General features: G+C 38.3%; 2 protein-coding genes across 5 annotated transcripts; both read left to right on the plus strand.

Moving 5' to 3' along the window:
* Positions 1 to 1,753: 1,753 nt before the first annotated feature.
* Positions 1,754 to 7,134, plus strand: LOC148098283 (tubulin alpha chain-like). Of its 2 annotated transcripts, XM_087829690.1 has the most exons (5): positions 1,754 to 1,893; positions 5,270 to 5,492; positions 5,602 to 5,624; positions 5,732 to 5,857; positions 5,976 to 7,134. In XM_087829690.1, exons 1-5 carry the CDS (start codon positions 1,891 to 1,893, stop codon positions 6,948 to 6,950), a joined length of 1,350 nt encoding a protein of 449 aa, XP_087685816.1. In that variant the 5' UTR covers positions 1,754 to 1,890; the 3' UTR covers positions 6,951 to 7,134. The 2 variants fall into 2 exon arrangements, with proteins under 2 accessions (XP_087685816.1, XP_087685815.1); XM_087829689.1 differs by lacking the exon at positions 5,602 to 5,624 and having other exon boundaries at positions 5,709 to 5,857.
* Positions 7,135 to 7,239: 105 nt separating this feature from the next.
* LOC102779584 (tubulin alpha chain-like) lies at positions 7,240 to 16,346 on the plus strand. 3 transcript variants are annotated; one of them, XM_035912789.2, is made up of 4 exons: positions 7,240 to 7,597; positions 14,707 to 14,929; positions 15,029 to 15,177; positions 15,266 to 16,346. In XM_035912789.2, exons 1-4 carry the CDS (start codon positions 7,595 to 7,597, stop codon positions 16,232 to 16,234), a joined length of 1,344 nt encoding a protein of 447 aa, XP_035768682.2. In that variant the 5' UTR covers positions 7,240 to 7,594; the 3' UTR covers positions 16,235 to 16,346. The 3 variants fall into 3 exon arrangements, with proteins under 3 accessions (XP_035768682.2, XP_035768683.2, XP_087685814.1); XM_035912790.2 differs by lacking the exon at positions 7,240 to 7,597 and adding an exon at positions 13,960 to 14,021; XM_087829688.1 differs by lacking the exon at positions 7,240 to 7,597 and having other exon boundaries at positions 14,422 to 14,929.
* Positions 16,347 to 17,268: the final 922 nt, after the last annotated feature.

Consider the following 17,268-nt stretch of genomic DNA (forward strand, 5'->3'; position numbering starts at 1 on the left):
TCTGTGAGGTCTTTATATGTGTAAAAAAATAAAGTAAAAGTCAGCATAAATTAACTGTATACTGATTCCTTAGAAGATTATAGTATAATTTAAAAAGGAAGACAAGCATAGCATTAGTGGTATAAAGCTAAAAAAAAAAAAAGAAGAAGAAGAAGAAATCATTGGGCATGAATAGCTTATTGTGTAACATTATACTACAGGATATTTCTAACTAACTCGGCAGGTCATTTTTAAAGTTAATACATTTTGGGATCAGTTAAATTTCAATTCAGTTGTGTTTACCTATCGCCAAATCATAACAATAGTTGCCTCTAGGAACTTATATTGTAAGGTAAAGACCCTACAATAATATAGAAAAAAAACAACAACAATGAAACAACCCCCCATGAGTAAGCACTTGGCAAAAGTGGAAAGGAAAAACTCTCTTTTAACAGGAAAGGACCTCTGGCAGAATCAGGTTCAGAGAGGAGGGCCAGAGGACAGCCATTGTCCATGACTGGTTGGGAGTGCGACAAAGAAAAGCACAATCCAAAGACATGCCACTCATGGGGTTAGGTGAATTGGTGATTCCAAATTGCTCATAGGTGCAACTGGTTCTCAGCCTCTGTTAGTTAGCCCTGTGGCAGACTGGTAACCTGTCCAAGGTCTGCCTTGGTAGCCGCAATAGCACCCCCTCACCCAACAAGGACAAGTGGAAGTATCACTTCCAAAATCTTGCCATATACTAACAAAGGTAGCAGAATTTTAAGCATAGTTCTAAAGATAAAAGACATTTTGTGAACATTTGACCTAATCTGACTTTGCAAAAGAGGTTCAAACAAACGTAATCTTGCCATTCCCTATATGCACATATCTTGTCAAAACAAACAATGGCAGTAAGAATAGGTCTATATTACAATTTGACCTTCAGATCACTTTATTGACACTGAAGACAAGGTAAAAGTTCAAACTTGTAATCATAGTTACTAAGTTATAAAACTTTTTGTCAGTTTTCGATCAGTAAATCATTAAGTTGACCTTGAGGGCCTTGGTGGATGTAAGCCAAATTTTAATGGATGGCTATCATCAACTCCCTCTAAACCAGGGGTGTCAAACTCCAGGCCTTGAGGGCCAGTGTCCAGACCCCGGGTGAACACACCTGAATCAAATGATTAGTTCATTACCAACTCGAGGCCTGAAGTTTGACACCTGTGCTCTAAACCCTGACACATTTTAATCAGAATTCATTCAACACCTTTCAAGCTATCGTTTTTTCAAATAGGATGACATGGAGATGCTACCAAAAACATGACCTCATTGGCAGAGGTAATGAAAAAATGGCAGGTTCCAATACGGGAGAGGGAAAAACAAAGACTACATCACATCGGTTGTCACACATTTACTTACTCAGTGGGTCATAATGAAACTACTACGACCTCTAGCTTTCAAAATGTTGAATGACAGCATGACTGCACATCTCCACCCATTTTCAGGCATTTTTAGAGCTAATAATGTATAGTATTTTCTGCTGATGGTGACTCGCTGACAACATGACCTTTTATGGCCACCTTTTAAAAAAAAAAAAAACGAACAAATAGTTAGCGTCTTTACTTCTACTACATAAAGGATCAAGTTCAGGGTTTTCTTCCGTTTCTCGCGCATCTTGCTCAGAGTTATATATATATTCAGCTATGTCCGTGCTACACTACCCTGCACATTCCAAACGCGCGTCCACGTCAGAGACAAGTGGGAGTGGCTTGCAGCCTAATATACCGTAACAGCTCCGCGCCCACCTGACTTTACTTACTCACTCGGACCACATTGACGGCCGCTGTGAGAGGTTACACATAACCTGAAGCCAGCTGCAACTCGTTTTTTTTCTTTGACGGGCCAATCTACTAACAATCAACCATGGTAAGCATAACTCTGTCAGTAGACTGTAAAAATATTTCCTCTCCAAAGTTTAGTAAAGGTTTATCATCTGTGAAATATTTCCTAAGCAGGTGCATTTCCACAGTATGCGCCAACGAATCTTTTTAAATGATCCAGATTTAAAGTGGGTGATGCAGGGATTCTTGTTACTGTTCCCCGTGTGGCCTCCTGCAGCAGAAATAGATTTTTAGCTCAATGATTGGCAGTAAAGCTGAGCTGACTGCTGTCCTGGATAAGCAGTGGTGATGATTAGACACTTTCACCTCACCAGAGAGAAGCTATACAAAGCAGATTTAACTCAGATAAAAACGGGGGGGATTTGTTGTATTAACAGTCTAGTGGTTTTCAAATTAGGGAACTGTTTGGTTCTTTCAAATAGCTTTGAGAATACGAATAAATAAAAAAAATACTTCTTTGCTATAAGGCGTGCGTTGATTACAACCATAGTCCGTTTGCAAGTGTGGTATGTAGGTATGTCTCATATCTATCATCAAGTCCAAAGTAAGTCTCAGTGTGTAGTTCTGCAGAGCAGGAAATATTTTCTTATTTGTCATGTTAAACAAACAATGGCATAGGGTTAGGGTTAGGCTAGGCCATTGTCATGGCCTATTTTCTACTTTTTCAAAAATAAAAATTTAAAATATAATTTTTAAAAAATAGAAATCACCTGTTCATAATCAAATGAAACAAACCTTTTATGATCTTGGACCCTCAATTATTGGCTCTGATGTGTGATTACTGTGTTATGTTGAATTTTTAGTCACATATTTCACTGTCAGGAAATTCAGCTAACACACATATACCTGACCTTTTACCTCTGTTTGCTCTGTGTAGTGTAAACACATCTTGTTAGCACTGTCAGTACTGCTTAAACCAAATGGTATTACTGTGTACACTACAGTATACCCAGCTTGATTAAATTGACCTAATGCATTTAGTTCCTGTATAGCAACTGTAGGATTCTTTTGTTTCTTTAATGTATATATAACACTAAAGAAACAAATTAATACACCTACACAGGCAGAGCACTATACATAAATTCACAAACTGTGCCTTTCCTTAAGCAATTTATTTTCCATAATCAGGCTAAGTATTACACTTAACGACAAATCCAGGCACACCTAAACATGTTCTGGGAGTGCTCAAAAAGTTCAAAAGAGAGGCTTTCCTTTGATCCAAAATCTGCAGAGCAAATTTGCTGAAAGGTGACAGTTATAACCGTGTTACATGAATTGTTGATGGTGCCATCAACCTGCTTGGCTAGTATTGCATCCTCACCATGCAGCTTTTCAAATAGGTCAGCAACTTTGATTTATTTATTTATTTTTAAAAGTTAGACATATTAATTATTTATCAGAATCCAATGTTGAACCATCCCCAGAAACATGCTTTGTTTTTTTAAGGGGTTTATATCAGGAGAAACATCCCAGGATGGTCTTGATGAGAAATAATCAACTAGAAACTATGAATATCCATTAAGTAGGTTTTAGGTTAGATAAAGCAGATTCTGGGGCAAGTGTGATATTATACAGTGCATGTGGCTCAAGACTAATGAATGTCAGACTGGCAAAATGTGTCTTATAAGGTTTATATACAGGCAGAAGTACTGGCACAAAGAAATGCAAGTAAATGGTAATAACCAAATGTTCAACCTACATTCAAATATACAAGATGACCATTTATATGGCAAGTGGTTCTCTTGGAGGACTCTAAAACAATATGAACAAAATACATGACATATAATTCATCTGTTGATTCTTGATCTCTTTTTTCCAAACGTGTACTGTGAGACTGGGCATTAAGAAATCAGTTTTCATGCTTCCTGACCTAAAAAATCTTTTACAAACTTATTATGTCTTTATATTTTCCTTTCTATGTGTCAAGCTTGTGACTAGTTATTTCCAACGCAGGCTTTTTAATCACTGACAAAACTGGAATGTCAAGTAAGTGTTGAGACACCTCAGAGATGTTTGTTTTTCTCTCGACACACCCTGACAGTCTGAATGAAAATTAAGTTTGACAGTTGGAGAGAGATTTATCTATGACAAAGCCCTAAATATCCACAGCTTACTGTACTCGTTATACTTAAAGACATAAAAATATCTCAGCTTCCAAACAGCAAAATCATTCTAACACACACTTTCAACAGATAAGGTCTACTGTTTCGGGGACTAGCAGTCAGTGTTTACAGGAATAGCCAGCCCTCACAGCTAGGTGTCAGGTTAGCACGGGGAACCAAAAATAACTGTTCCACAAAGCTCTGCTAACCTAGAAGCCCAGGCAAGTATGAGGGCCATCACCGAGAAGTCCGCAAGAAAAATGGCTATGTGAATTATAAGACTTACAATAGTGAATATATCCAAATATATTTGCTTCAATGAAAGAAATATGGTCACTCTCTAGACCACTTACACCACCAATACCATACTCTGAGTCACCATCTGTTCACAGAGAAAGAGAAAATTGGGGACATGTAAAAATAGCTGCCTGACATAAACTAGTGTGGAAATGCAGCGTACCACATGTGACAAGTTGTTGAAATATAAACTGGGTAGACTTATTTTTCATGTATGCCCCAAACAAAGATGGCTTAGCTCAGAGTTTACACAAAATTCCCAACAAGAGGCTAGCATTCAGTTTAAAGTTTTATGAGCTGGATGTTGAAGTTCAAAGATTAGGTTTGTTCTCTGGCATTCATATTATTGGAAAACATAGCGTTAACATAAAAATGCGAGACATCATCCCAGTAACTCAAAAAATGAATATTTTCAGCATTTAAACAGCATGTCAGACTGTAATAATCTCACTGGTAGAAAAATCAAATTTTACCACAAAGCAGTCTGTCTCTGTGTGATCTAATACCCAAGACATGTAAAGTGATACAGCAAAAAGCCTTCTTTTGTTCTCTGTATAATGAATAGTTAAACCATTTTTAAATTTATTTTAGGCTTCACATGCATAAAAATACTGAGGAAAACACAGTGCAGGCTTTGATTGCCAGTGGACTGTTGATTTTTTTTATTTAGGTCATGTTTAAAGTATAACAAATGCTTAGTTGCTCTCTGGACTCGGCTTCCATTCCAGCTCCTGACTGCTCATAGCAAATGCATGACATCCAGTGACAGCTGCAGCAAAAATGTGTTTTGCTTGTTAATCTTCTTTCTCACGCATCTTTGCTTCCATCTAGTGGCTGAGTTTCCAGATTGGTTCCTTGAATTCTGACAGCAATCGTAAAATATAATTATGCCCAGATTTGTGGTATTTGTGTAATCTGTGTTTCCTTTTCCCCTGTATGTATATATATGTGTGAATATATACACTGAATTAATGTTATCTTGCTCATTTTTCTGTCTTGCAGCGTGAATGCATCTCTGTCCATGTAGGCCAGGCTGGTGTCCAGATGGGGAACACCTGCTGGGAGCTCTACTGTCTAGAGCATGGAATCCAGCCAGACGGCCAGATGCCTAGTGACAAGCCCATCGGTGGCCATGATGATTCCTTTACCACCTTCTTCAGTGAAACTGGGGCTGGAAAGTATGTCCCCAGAGCAATCTTTGTTGACCTGGAGCCCACTGTCATAGGTAAGTAGGGCTCTGAATTTGACCTTAATTTAACTAAAAACGTTTAATAAAAAGCACTTCCTATAATAGATTAAATGTATTCTTAGCACTTGCTCTTTTGATTTCCCAGATGAAGTTCGAACAGGAACATATCGTCCAAATATCGTTACCAAAGTAAAAACAGTAAATGTTTTGATTTCTCATCCAGTAAATATCGATCAATGTTTTGTTGTACAGATGAGGTGCGTACAGGAACCTACCGTCAGCTCTTTCACCCTGAACAGCTGATCTCAGGAAAGGAGGATGCAGCTAACAACTATGCCCGTGGACACTACACCATTGGGAGAGAGATCATTGACTCTGTCCTTGACAGGATCCGTAAACTGGTAATTGATTAAAGGGAATCCCCATGTTTTAATTAATGTTGCCCTTAACTGCACAAAATCTGACATTCAAACCCCACTCTGCACAAATAGCAAACTTTGTGATATTTTCTCCACACAGGCTGATCAGTGCACTGGTCTTCAAGGATTCTTGGTCTTTCATTCCTTTGGTGGAGGCACTGGCTCTGGTTTCACCTCCCTGCTGATGGAGAGGCTCTCTGTTGACTTTGGCAAAAAATCAAAGCTTGAGTTTGCCATCTACCCAGCCCCCCAGGTTTCCACAGCAGTGGTGGAGCCTTACAACTCCATCCTGACCACCCACACCACCCTGGAGCACTCTGACTGTGCCTTCATGGTGGACAATGAGGCCATTTATGACATCTGCCGCAGAAACCTTGATATTGAACGTCCTTCCTACACCAATCTCAACCGTCTTATTAGCCAGATAGTCTCGTCCATTACAGCCTCACTTCGTTTTGATGGAGCCCTGAATGTTGACCTGACAGAGTTCCAGACCAATTTGGTGCCCTACCCTCGTATCCATTTCCCTCTGGCCACCTATGCTCCGGTCATCTCTGCTGAGAAAGCCTACCATGAGCAGCTGTCAGTGGCTGAGATAACCAATGCCTGCTTTGAACCCTCAAATCAAATGGTGAAGTGTGATCCTCGTCATGGTAAATACATGGCCTGCTGTCTGCTGTATCGTGGTGATGTGGTGCCCAAAGATGTCAATGTGGCCATTGCGGCAATCAAGACCAAACGCACCATCCAGTTTGTGGACTGGTGCCCCACTGGCTTCAAGGTGGGTATCAACTACCAGCCTCCAACTGTGGTTCCTGGTGGAGACCTGGCCAAGGTGCAGAGGGCCGTGTGTATGCTAAGCAACACCACAGCCATCGCTGAGGCCTGGGCCCGACTGGACCACAAGTTTGACCTGATGTACGCCAAGAGAGCCTTTGTTCACTGGTATGTTGGGGAGGGCATGGAGGAAGGAGAGTTCTCAGAGGCCAGAGAAGATATGGCTGCTCTGGAGAAGGATTATGAAGAGGTGGGGATTGATTCATTTGAAGAAGATGAGGAGGGAGAGGAATATTAAACAGGGTCAGCTGTCATTTAGTGTTTTCATGGGGAAATTAATCCTGGTAGTAGTTATTTATTGGAGGGGGGGATAATATTTTGGATTTTAATCCAGAAATGTAACTTTTTATTTACACTTTAAAACAGAAAAGTCTACCTAAAATCTATATCTGTTTTGCCAATAAAATTGTTTTGACAGCTTTTATGTTTGTTAGGTTCTGTTAACATAATAAGTGAGTGAATCTTTATTTTTTTAACTATTGTGGCTCAATAAATCTCTCCCAAAATATAGATTCTTTTTTTTTAACCCAATGCATCTCAAGAGGTGTGTGCGTGTGTGTTCTTGTAACCTGTTAAAATCAGCATGATACTGCCATCTATTGGAAGTTATTCACCTTTCAGGACACAAAGTTGTCTCGTCAATTGGGTAACTTCTCAGTTTGAAATACGAAACACATGATTGTTTAGACTTGTTGATTTCTCTAGAAAAGTGGGTGTGTTTTAGAACTTGCTGGGAGTTGTTTCTAGCCACAAATACCAGCTCCTCAATCTCCTGATATTACTCTGTCAAGCTGCAGTGACAGCCACTGTAAGAAGTAACATAGAAGCTGAAACCAGTTGGGACTTGCTTTTCGTTGAGGGCTAATCTACCAACAATCAACGATGGTAAGGAAAATTCTGTCAGTAGACTGTGAAGAAATTTCTTCTTCAAACTTTAGAAAGGTTTATCTTCTATGAAATGTTTCCTTAGCAGGCGCATTTCTGCAATATGTGTCAACGAATGTTCAGTAGATCTATTTAAATGCTCCAGATTTAAAGTGGGTGATGCAGGGATTCTTGTTACTGTTCCCCGTGTGGCCTCCTGCAGCAGAAATAGATTTTTAGCTCAATGACTGGCAGTCAAGCTGCGCTGACTCCTGTCCTGGATAAGCAGTTTTGATGATTAGACACTTTCAACTCATCAAGAGATGACCATTAAAATTACAATGGAGATTTGATGTAGATATTAAAGAAAGAAAGAAAGTATTTTTATTAGGTCTAGTGTTTTTCAAATTTAAGGACATTTTTTGGTTCTTTCAAATAGCAATTTAGGATACTAATAAAAAAAAAAAATCATTCTTTCATTCATCTATGACCTGGTTACTTTCTATAACCCAAGTTTAAAACTTCACAAAAATCACATGTTACTAATCAAATGGCACAAATACCTCCTACCTGAAAGAGACATGATTTTGCAGCCTATAATACTATAACTAAATTTAAAATAAAAAAGCTAATAATTGTTTGTTACAACGTGAGGTGATTAAAACCATAGCCTTTAAGTCAGTGTGGAATGTAAGTATCTTTTACATCTATCAACCTGCAGAACAGGAAATATTAAAGGAAAAGTAGCCCTGTTAAACATGCAGGTATGTACAGCATTTGCAGATTAAATTAATGACCTGGTTAATACATTTTTAATCATTTTAAAGTTTTAGAATTACTCTTAATAATCAAGCATGATGAGACATGACCTTGCAGCTTCTACAAATGGCTGCTGATGCACTGCATTTTAGTCATATTTCACTGTCAGAAAATTCTGCTTGTTAGTGCTGTTAAAATTGCATTATAAATAAATTCATAAATATCATGCCATTCCCCCCCCAAACACCACCAGAAGACACATGTTTAACAGCCAGCCAGTGAGGGCTTTTCACGCTCGACAATATCAGTCGATTCAGACTGGGACATCGCTACAAGGAGAAAGAAACAAAGAGCTCATGAAAGTCCAATGTTGAACTATCCCCAGAGATATTCTTATATTTTGAAGGGAGATTTTATCCAAAGAGTTACAGTGGGATGCAAAAGCTTGGGCAACCTTGTTAATAGTCATTATTTTCCTGTATAAATCGTTGGTTGTTACAATAAAAAAAGTCAGTTAAATATATCATATAGGAGTCACACACAGTGATATTTGAGAAATGAAGTTTATTGGATTTACAGAAAGTGTGCAATAATAGTTTAAACAAAAAAAGAAATGAAAACAATATTTAGTAGATCCACCTTTTGCAGAAATTACAGCCTCTAAACGGTTCCTGTGGGTTCCAATGAGAGTCTGGATTGTGGTTGAAGGTATTTTGGACAATTCCTCTTTACAAAAGTTCTCTAGTTCATTCAGGTTTGATGGCTTCCGAGCATGGACAGCTCTCTTTAACTCACACCACAGATTTTCAATAATATTCAGGTCTGGGGACTGAGATGGCCATTTCAGAATGTTGTATTTGTTCCTCTGCATGAATGCCTTTGTGCAGGGGTAGGGAACTCCAGGCCTCGAGAGCAGGTTTTAGTTGTGTCCTTGATCCAACACAGCTGTTTTAAATGTTAAACTACCTCTTCAACATGTCTTGAAGTTCTCCAGAGGCCTGGTAATGAACTAATCATTTCATTCAGGTGTGGTGACCCAGGGTGAGATCTAAAACCTGCAAGACACCGGCTCTCGAGGACCAACGTTCCATACCTCTTCCTTAGTGGATTTTGAGCAGTGTTTCGGGTCATTGTCTTGTGTAAAGGTTCAACCCCAGCGCAGTGTCAGCTTTGTCGCTGATTCCTGGACACTGGTCTCCAAAATCTGCTGATTCTGAGTGGAATCTATGTGTCCCTCAACTGACAAGATTCCCAGTGCCTGCACTGGCCACACAGCCCCAGAATTCCAGAATGAAGCTGGCTTGCCCAAATGTGCTTTACCATACCTCAAGCGGCTCTGTTTGTGTTGTGGGCGGAGAAAAGGCTTCCTCTGGATCACTCTCGCATACAGCATCTCCTTGTGTAAATTGCGCCGAATGGTTGAACGATGCACAGTGACTCAATCTGCTGCAAGATGATGTTGTAGGTCTTCGGTGCTAGTCTGTGGGTTGACTCTGACTGTTCTCACCATTCGTCGCTTCTGTCTATCCGAGATTTTTCTTGGTCTGCCACTTTGAGCCTTAACTTGAACTGAGCCTGTGGTCTTCCATTTTCTCAATATGTTCCTAACTGTGGAAACAGACAGCTTAAATCTCTGAGACAGCTTTCTGTATCCTTCACCTAAACCATGGTGGTGAACAATCTTTGTCTTCAGGTCATTTGAGAGTTGTTTTGAGACCCCCATGTTGCTACTCTTCAGAGAAAATTAAAAGAGGAGGGAAACTTACAGTTGACCCCCTTAAATACTCTTTCTCATTATTGAATTCACCCGTGTATGTAGGTCAGGGGTCACTGAGCTTACCAAGCCAATTTGAGTTCCAATAATTAGTTCTAAAGGTTTTGGAATCAATAAAATGACAACAGTGCTTAAATTTATGCACTTGCCTGATTTTGTTTAATTATTGCACACTTTCTGTAAATCCAATAAACTTCATTTCACTTCTCAAATATCACTGTGTGTGTCTCCTATATGATATATTTAACTGACATTTTTTTTTATTGTGACAACCAACGATTTATACAGGAAAATAATGACTATTAACAAGGTTGCCCAAGCTTTTGCATCCCCCTGTATAACAGGAGAAACATCCCAGCATGGTCTGGATGAGAAACACTCAACATGAAACTGTGAATATCCACAAAGTAATGCTTTTGATTCATGCTAAACCATATTAGTTACAAATTTTAAACTCTTAGACTGTCGGTTGTGACTGCAAAGAGAATTGCTTGATTCATAGACTTGGAAAGCACACATACAGTCAGGATAAGCATGATGGTCCTGACCACGGTTATTCTACATGCAAAACTAGTGACCTAATGAAAAAGAAGTAAATGATTATTACAAAAGATTCAAATAACACTCAAACATACAAGATGTTGTCAAATGCATGTTAAGGTCAAAAACAACAAAACATTTGGCAGGGAATCATTATTTCTCATCTTCTCATATTTTCAATTCATTATGTATATCTTCCAGGTCTTACTGTGACAAGAAATAAGCGATCCAACACTTCCTGAAGCGGAAGTTTACTGTTGACTTTATTTTGATTGTTCTTCCTTGTAATCTGTTTCTGGTAGATTTGTGAGTATTCATTTCAACCTGCATTTTTCCGTTACCAACAAAAACTGGAATATCAAGTCAGACATGTTTGTAGTTTTGTACATGCAAAACAGAAAAAAAACAGAGACAGTTCGAGAGACATTTGTCTTTGACAAGCCCTAAATAATAGTTAATTATCATACTTGCAGTTATCAAAATCTCTGTTTCCAAATAGTAAAATCAAGGTAACACACACTTTTTACAGATTTGCTGCAAAATTTTAAAAAGGACCACTGTTTTGATGATCAACAGTCAGTGTTTATTGGAACAGCAACCACTCCCAGCTTGATGATAGGTTAACATGAGAAACCTAAAATAAATACTACACAAAGCTTTGCTAACTGATAAATCTGCAAGGAAAATGACTGTGTGACAAATGCAACAGTAAATATATGCTATATATTATATTTTCTATAAAATCACTCTGATAACTTGGCTGATAAATGATACATAAATATTTTCTGTGCTAAAGTTCATAAAATGATACAACTCCCTTTTCTTTAAACGTTGTTTTGACAGCTCAAGGTCATTATGATGTAATGGGAAATGTGTAGTCAACGCACCTAATGGTGACATAATGGTAAACCAGATAAACTGGAAGTCTAAAGGTCACAAGAAAATATTTTTAATGAGAAACCAAGGGGTTTTCAATGATATATCGGATATGTTTTTAACCAATATTTTGCCAATACTACAGCAGGCATTTTTCAATTGTTATGGTCATGGTAACAAACAAAAAGCAAAATAGATTTTTAGAAAACCATCCCAGAAATGTCTCATCTGGCACTGATGAAGTCGTTTATTTCTTTTCATTACCATCATCATCCTGCATTTTTAAATCTAAACACACACACACACACACACAAAACAGCAGTAACTTGCTTTACATTGTCTCTCCTGTCTTTTGCTAAGTATGCTGGAATCAAGAGAGAGGATAATAACAAGTCTTGTGTTGTATTTTTACTGTTAACTGTGAAGGCTAGAGTCATAAAAAGTAGCTTTTCAATAACACTACATATATGCATACTGTTATTGCAGTACTTACTAACTTGAATCTCAAAGTAAGAGACTTCATTGTCTGAATAATACTTATGAAAAGTGTTTAGTTAATTTATCAGTTCATCAGCTAAATATTATTTCATGGCTGCTGTCAACTGTTGCATAAAAGAACCTGGTGCAGCGTTGCGATTTCAAATACAAATGCTATAGGGCTTATTAGGTCTATAGTCCCAAATATTTTTAAAAGGATATGCAAAGCAATTAGTGCTATTCAATTAGAGGGCCTGGCAAAAGGACTTCTTAAATTTAAGTGGTGCAGGAACACAATGCACACAATGTCTGCTACTGTCACTTTTGTGGAGAACAAAAAAGACAAAAAAAAAGAAAAGAAAAAGAAAACAACTACAGAATAGGAATTAATTTCCAGCCAAAGAAAATGTATACAACATTTGTTTAATTCAGTCAAGAAACTACCTTAGTCAGAGACACTGTGGGTATCATCTGTCATTTTTTCAAACACATATACTGTCCTGGACTACACCTCCACTTTTTTTCTCTTTTCTTTTTTTTTATGAATGCTTTGCATTTGCATACACCTGTAAAAGTCACTTGGATAAATGATGAAACATTTCACCCACTAAAAGCACTATGTTCAAATGAACACTGCCAATTTTCTGGTATTAAATATCTTCCTTTTTTGGTAGCATATTTTTTTCTGGACTTTAAAAAATAGATGTTTTTTGCAGAGTATAAACATACACACGCAATTGGTTAACACACATATATTGTGGATCTCTGTCTGTGCAAACATAAATGAACATATATTGCTTCACCTTTGAGCTACATGTGGTTTTAGGGATAGTCCAGAGGCAGGATTTCCCAAGATTTGTTATGTTATTGTTCATGTTTTGTCTTGGTATTTTTCATCATGAAAAATTGATCTGGAAAGAAATATTTTATTAAATAAAGAAATTGATTGAAAAAATGAAAATATTGGACTACACTTTGTTAAATACAGTACTGATGTATGGACAGCTGCAAAAACAGAATAAAATAATTGCATTTGTTAAAGGGTGCCTGGTGGTTAAAATGGCATTTTTCTATTTGTACAACATAATATCCTGCTCATATTTTTGTAAAACAATGAAAAGGTTTAGTCTGTTACACATACATTGATTCTCTGTAGAAATTATGGCTGTGTGCAGTCTGAATTATATACATTTACAACAATGCCAGATCTGTAAAATGGGTTCTTCCACTGAGAGCTCCTATTCAAACTGATGACAGTGCTGGGTAGATGATTGAGGGGGGGAAATACAGTTTTCTGCTCAGTAAGACGAGACTAAAGACATCAAAATTATAAATCAGAGAAGTGGAATTGAAAAACAACAGCAACAACAAAAAATATCCTATAGGCCTGATAATAACATTGCAGGTTTACCAGGTGGTATGTGTGTGTGTTCATAACCGAATTGGCCCAAATACCTCTAGATGGCACTGCAATGCAGGCACTGGCGAAACAGCCAAAGCAAAGTCTGACGTCCAGCCACATGATTTAGAGTTATTATAGTTTATCCTGAGACAGACTTTAATATGTATCAGTCAGAAACTCCTTAACAAGAAAGTAATCGAAACAACAGTTGTTGAGATATTTCACTTAATAACAAGTCAGATTCTCATTGTGAGATTAAACGTAAAACACTCAGAGAATCACTTGTTTTCAAATTCCAAACAGCGCTGAAAACTATCTTCTTTCCAGAAATGCAGTCTTGGACACAGCCACAGGCACCGCCTCTCTTCTTTTACTGCAAAAGGCTTCACCTCCTCATGGGCAAGACTAATACTTAGGAGTCATTAGAGCCACAAAGCACATTTCTCCTAAAGTCTCACCCTTATCAAGCTGGCTCAGACAGAGGTCCCCTGTAGCATAACTGAAGATGTACCCCTATCTTCCACTCAATCCATAAGGCTCCAGGGGCCACACATTCTGAAGACACTAAAGTGGTGGGTTACTGCAGGGCTGCATCACATTTCCCTTTGGAGAATCAGGTAAAGTTTCTCAACAGATTGTCATATGGCAAACTGAGGTTTTGCTTTTCTTTTTAATCTTCTGCATGGTTTGAGATTATTTATTTAGCACTCGCAGATCATTTAGACTTTATTTTGTCACCCATTGCTACATAGGTACATAATTTCTTACAATGGTTGCAGTTCAACTTGTTTACCATTACCTCACTGTCAAGTTACCTCATGTGGACTAAACAACAGCCACCTTTTTGTTTACTATTATATCATCCTGACCTTAAATTAGTAGATATTGTCTACATGATCCATGAGCTGTTAAAACAAAGTCTAAAAAAACACTGGTAGAAAGCAGTTTGGCTCTTTGTGGTCTACTAGCCAAGACATAAAAGGATAAACCCCAAAGCTTTATATTTTTTTCTCTTTTGTGCAGAATAAGTGCAGAATTTGACTGCAATTGTTTTGTTTTGTTTTTGAGATCCCGGCTGATCTTTGCAGGTACATAACATCTAGTGACAGCTGCCATTTTGCTTGTTTTTTCTTTCTTTCTTAAATATTTCTTTGCTTCCATCTAGTGGCAAAATTTCCAAATTGCTTCCTAGAATTGTTCAGCATGTGTACAATGTCCAAATGTGGTATTTTGGTGTTTTCTTTTCATAAACATATACTGTTTTGTTTTGTGGGTGTGGGGGGATTGTTTTGTTTTTTGCAGCCCGAATGCATCTCCGTTCATGTAGGCCAGGCTGGTGTTCAGATAGGAAACACCTGTTGGGAGCTTTACTGTCTAGAGCATGGAATCCAGCCAGATGGCCAAATGCCTAGTGACAAGCCTATAGGTGGCAACAATCATTGCTCTAGTGCTTTATTCAGCGAAACGGAGGCTGGGAAGTATGTCCCCAGGGCAATCTTTGTTGACCTGGAGCCCACTGTCATAGGTAAGTAGTGCTCTGAATCTGAGCTTAATTGAACTAAAAGCATTTAACTAAAAGCACTTCCTATAACAGATGAGTTTGTGTTCTCTTTTAATTTTCCAGATGAAATTCGAACAGGAACATATCGTCACCTCTTTCACTCTAAACAGCTGGTCTCAGGAAAGGAGGATGCAGCTAACAACTATGCCCGTGGACACTACACCATTGGGAGAGGGATCATTGACTCCGTCCTTGACAGGATCCGCAAACTGGTAAGTGAGTAGCCATTAGAGAGACAAGAACTTGCAATCAAGCCCAATCAACCACCAGTCTTAGTGTTTTTTTTCTCCATATCTACAGGCAGATCAGTGCAATGGTCTTCAAGGATTTTTGGTCTTCCACTCCTTTGGTGGAGGAACTGGTTCTGGCTTCACCTCCCTGCTGATGGAGAGAATCTCTGTTGAGTTTCGCAAAAAGTCAAAGCTTCAACTGGCTGTTTCCCCTGCCCCTCATGTTTCCACAGCAGTGGTGGAACCTTACAATTCCATCCTGACTGCCCACACCACCCTGGAGGACTCTGACTGTGTCTTCATGGTGGACAATGAAGCCATTTATGACATTTATCAAAGAAACCTTAATATTGAACGTCCTTCCTACACCAACATCAACCGGCTTATTAGCCAAATAGTCTCATCCATTACAGCATCACTTCGTTTTGATGGAGCCCTGAATGTTGACCTGACAGACTTCCAAACCAATTTGGTGCCCTACCCTCGTATCCATTTTTCTCTGGCCGCCTATGCCCCGGTCATCTCTGCTGAGAAAGCCTACCATGAGCAGCTGTCAGTGGCTGAAATCTCCAATGAGTGCTTTGAACCCTCAAACCAGATGCTAAAATGTGATACTCGTCATGGTAAATACATGCTCTGTTGTCTGCTATATCGTGGTAATGTGGTGTCCAGAGATATCAACTCTGCTATCAGAGCAATCAAGACCAAACGCACCATTCAGTTTGTGGATTGGTTGCCCACAAATTTCAAGATGGGCATCAACTACCAGCCTCCAACTGTGGTTCCTGGTGGAGACCTGGCCAAGGTGCAGAGGGCTGTCTGCATGCTAAGCAACACCACAGCCATCGCTGAGGCCTGGGCCCGACTGGACCACAAGTTTGACCTGATGTACGCCAAGAAAGCATTTGTTCACTGGTATGTTGGGGAGGGCATGGAGGAAGGAGAGTTCTTAGAGGCCAGAGAAGATATGGCTACTCTGGAGAAGGATTATGAAGAGGTAGCAGGTATCAATTCATTTGAAGATGATGATGAATATTAAAATGCATTATATCTTATTTGTTATTTTCTGGGATTGGTTATTTATTATTTGTAGAAGTGAGATTAAAATGTTCAATTCTAATCAATTTACTTTTATTTACCCTTTTATTTTATTTACCCTCGATACCTACAGACTCTGTAGGTTGTTTAGTTTGTATCACTATGATAAAAAGTAAAATAAACTGTTTTGAACTGTTGTTGCTCAAAAAATTGCTTCCAAAATACAGTACTATAAAAAAAGATTGAGTGGTCATTTCTTTTTTTTTCTTTCAAGAAACCAAACTTTATTTTAATGTTTTCAAATTATGTTGAGCAATAGTTCTCCAAGCTTTTAAAGGTCTTTCAAAGGCTTTCTTTGGACATGTGCTGACCATTTTCAGAGGAATGAGCAATTAACAACACCCTTTAAATTGTTTAATCATGAAAAGTAACTGCACTCAGTGGCTAAATTAATACTGTACTTACACATAACAGACAGCTTTGCATAAAACCATTTTTTTTGTCTTTTTTGAGTCAAACTAAAACAATTTAGTGTGATCTGTAATTATATTCATTTTCCTCTTCCCTTCTTCTCATCCATTCAAGAATCCATTTTATCTTACCATAGGTCTTTTTTTAAACAAAGAAATAGTTTATGTTCAGGGTTCAGTAACCATCATCAGCTACCTTCTTGGTTGCTTGAAAATACCAGATGCACACTAAAACATTTCAGTAAGGGGAAATTGTGTGTTGTAGCCTCCTGTGTTTTTTCAACTATGCTGTGAAATGCCTCCCCTGAATTCTGTGTGCAGCTCACAGAGAGCGTAATTCTCAAACTCAAATTTAGGTAAAATATTTACTTTTTAACACTGTAAGCAGGGATTCAAGTGGGAAGGTGTCACTTCATTTATTGAAGATTTTTAATCTTGATAGGCAAGCTAGTGTTTAATTAGTTAATTTTTCCTGTCCTGCAACCTGGCGATCCTTGCAGTGACAGCATGGAGATTCTCTTTCAATCATAACAAAATAATTACATGCCACAACCCGCTTATACAT

Source organism: Neolamprologus brichardi, chromosome 16 (genome assembly GCF_056152115.1).
Source record: "Neolamprologus brichardi isolate AB-2024 chromosome 16, ASM5615211v1, whole genome shotgun sequence".
In the NCBI taxonomy this organism is placed as follows: Eukaryota; Metazoa; Chordata; class Actinopteri; order Cichliformes; family Cichlidae; genus Neolamprologus; species Neolamprologus brichardi.

What these genes read in the sequence shown, in the direction of transcription:
- LOC148098283 (XM_087829690.1), top strand. An exon ending in CCTGGAGCCCACTGTCATAG is followed by an intron (nt 5,493 to 5,601) that starts GTAAGTAGGGCT and finishes TTGATTTCCCAG; the next exon opens with ATGAAGTTCGAACAGGAACA. An exon ending in TTGACAGGATCCGTAAACTG is followed by an intron (nt 5,858 to 5,975) that starts GTAATTGATTAA and finishes TTCTCCACACAG; the next exon opens with GCTGATCAGTGCACTGGTCT.
- LOC102779584 (XM_087829688.1), top strand. Translation starts at nt 14,608, where the DNA reads ATGTGTACAATGTCCAAATGTGGTATTTTGGTGTTTTCTTTTCATAAA. An exon ending in CCTGGAGCCCACTGTCATAG is followed by an intron (nt 14,930 to 15,028) that starts GTAAGTAGTGCT and finishes TTAATTTTCCAG; the next exon opens with ATGAAATTCGAACAGGAACA. An exon ending in TTGACAGGATCCGCAAACTG is followed by an intron (nt 15,178 to 15,265) that starts GTAAGTGAGTAG and finishes CCATATCTACAG; the next exon opens with GCAGATCAGTGCAATGGTCT.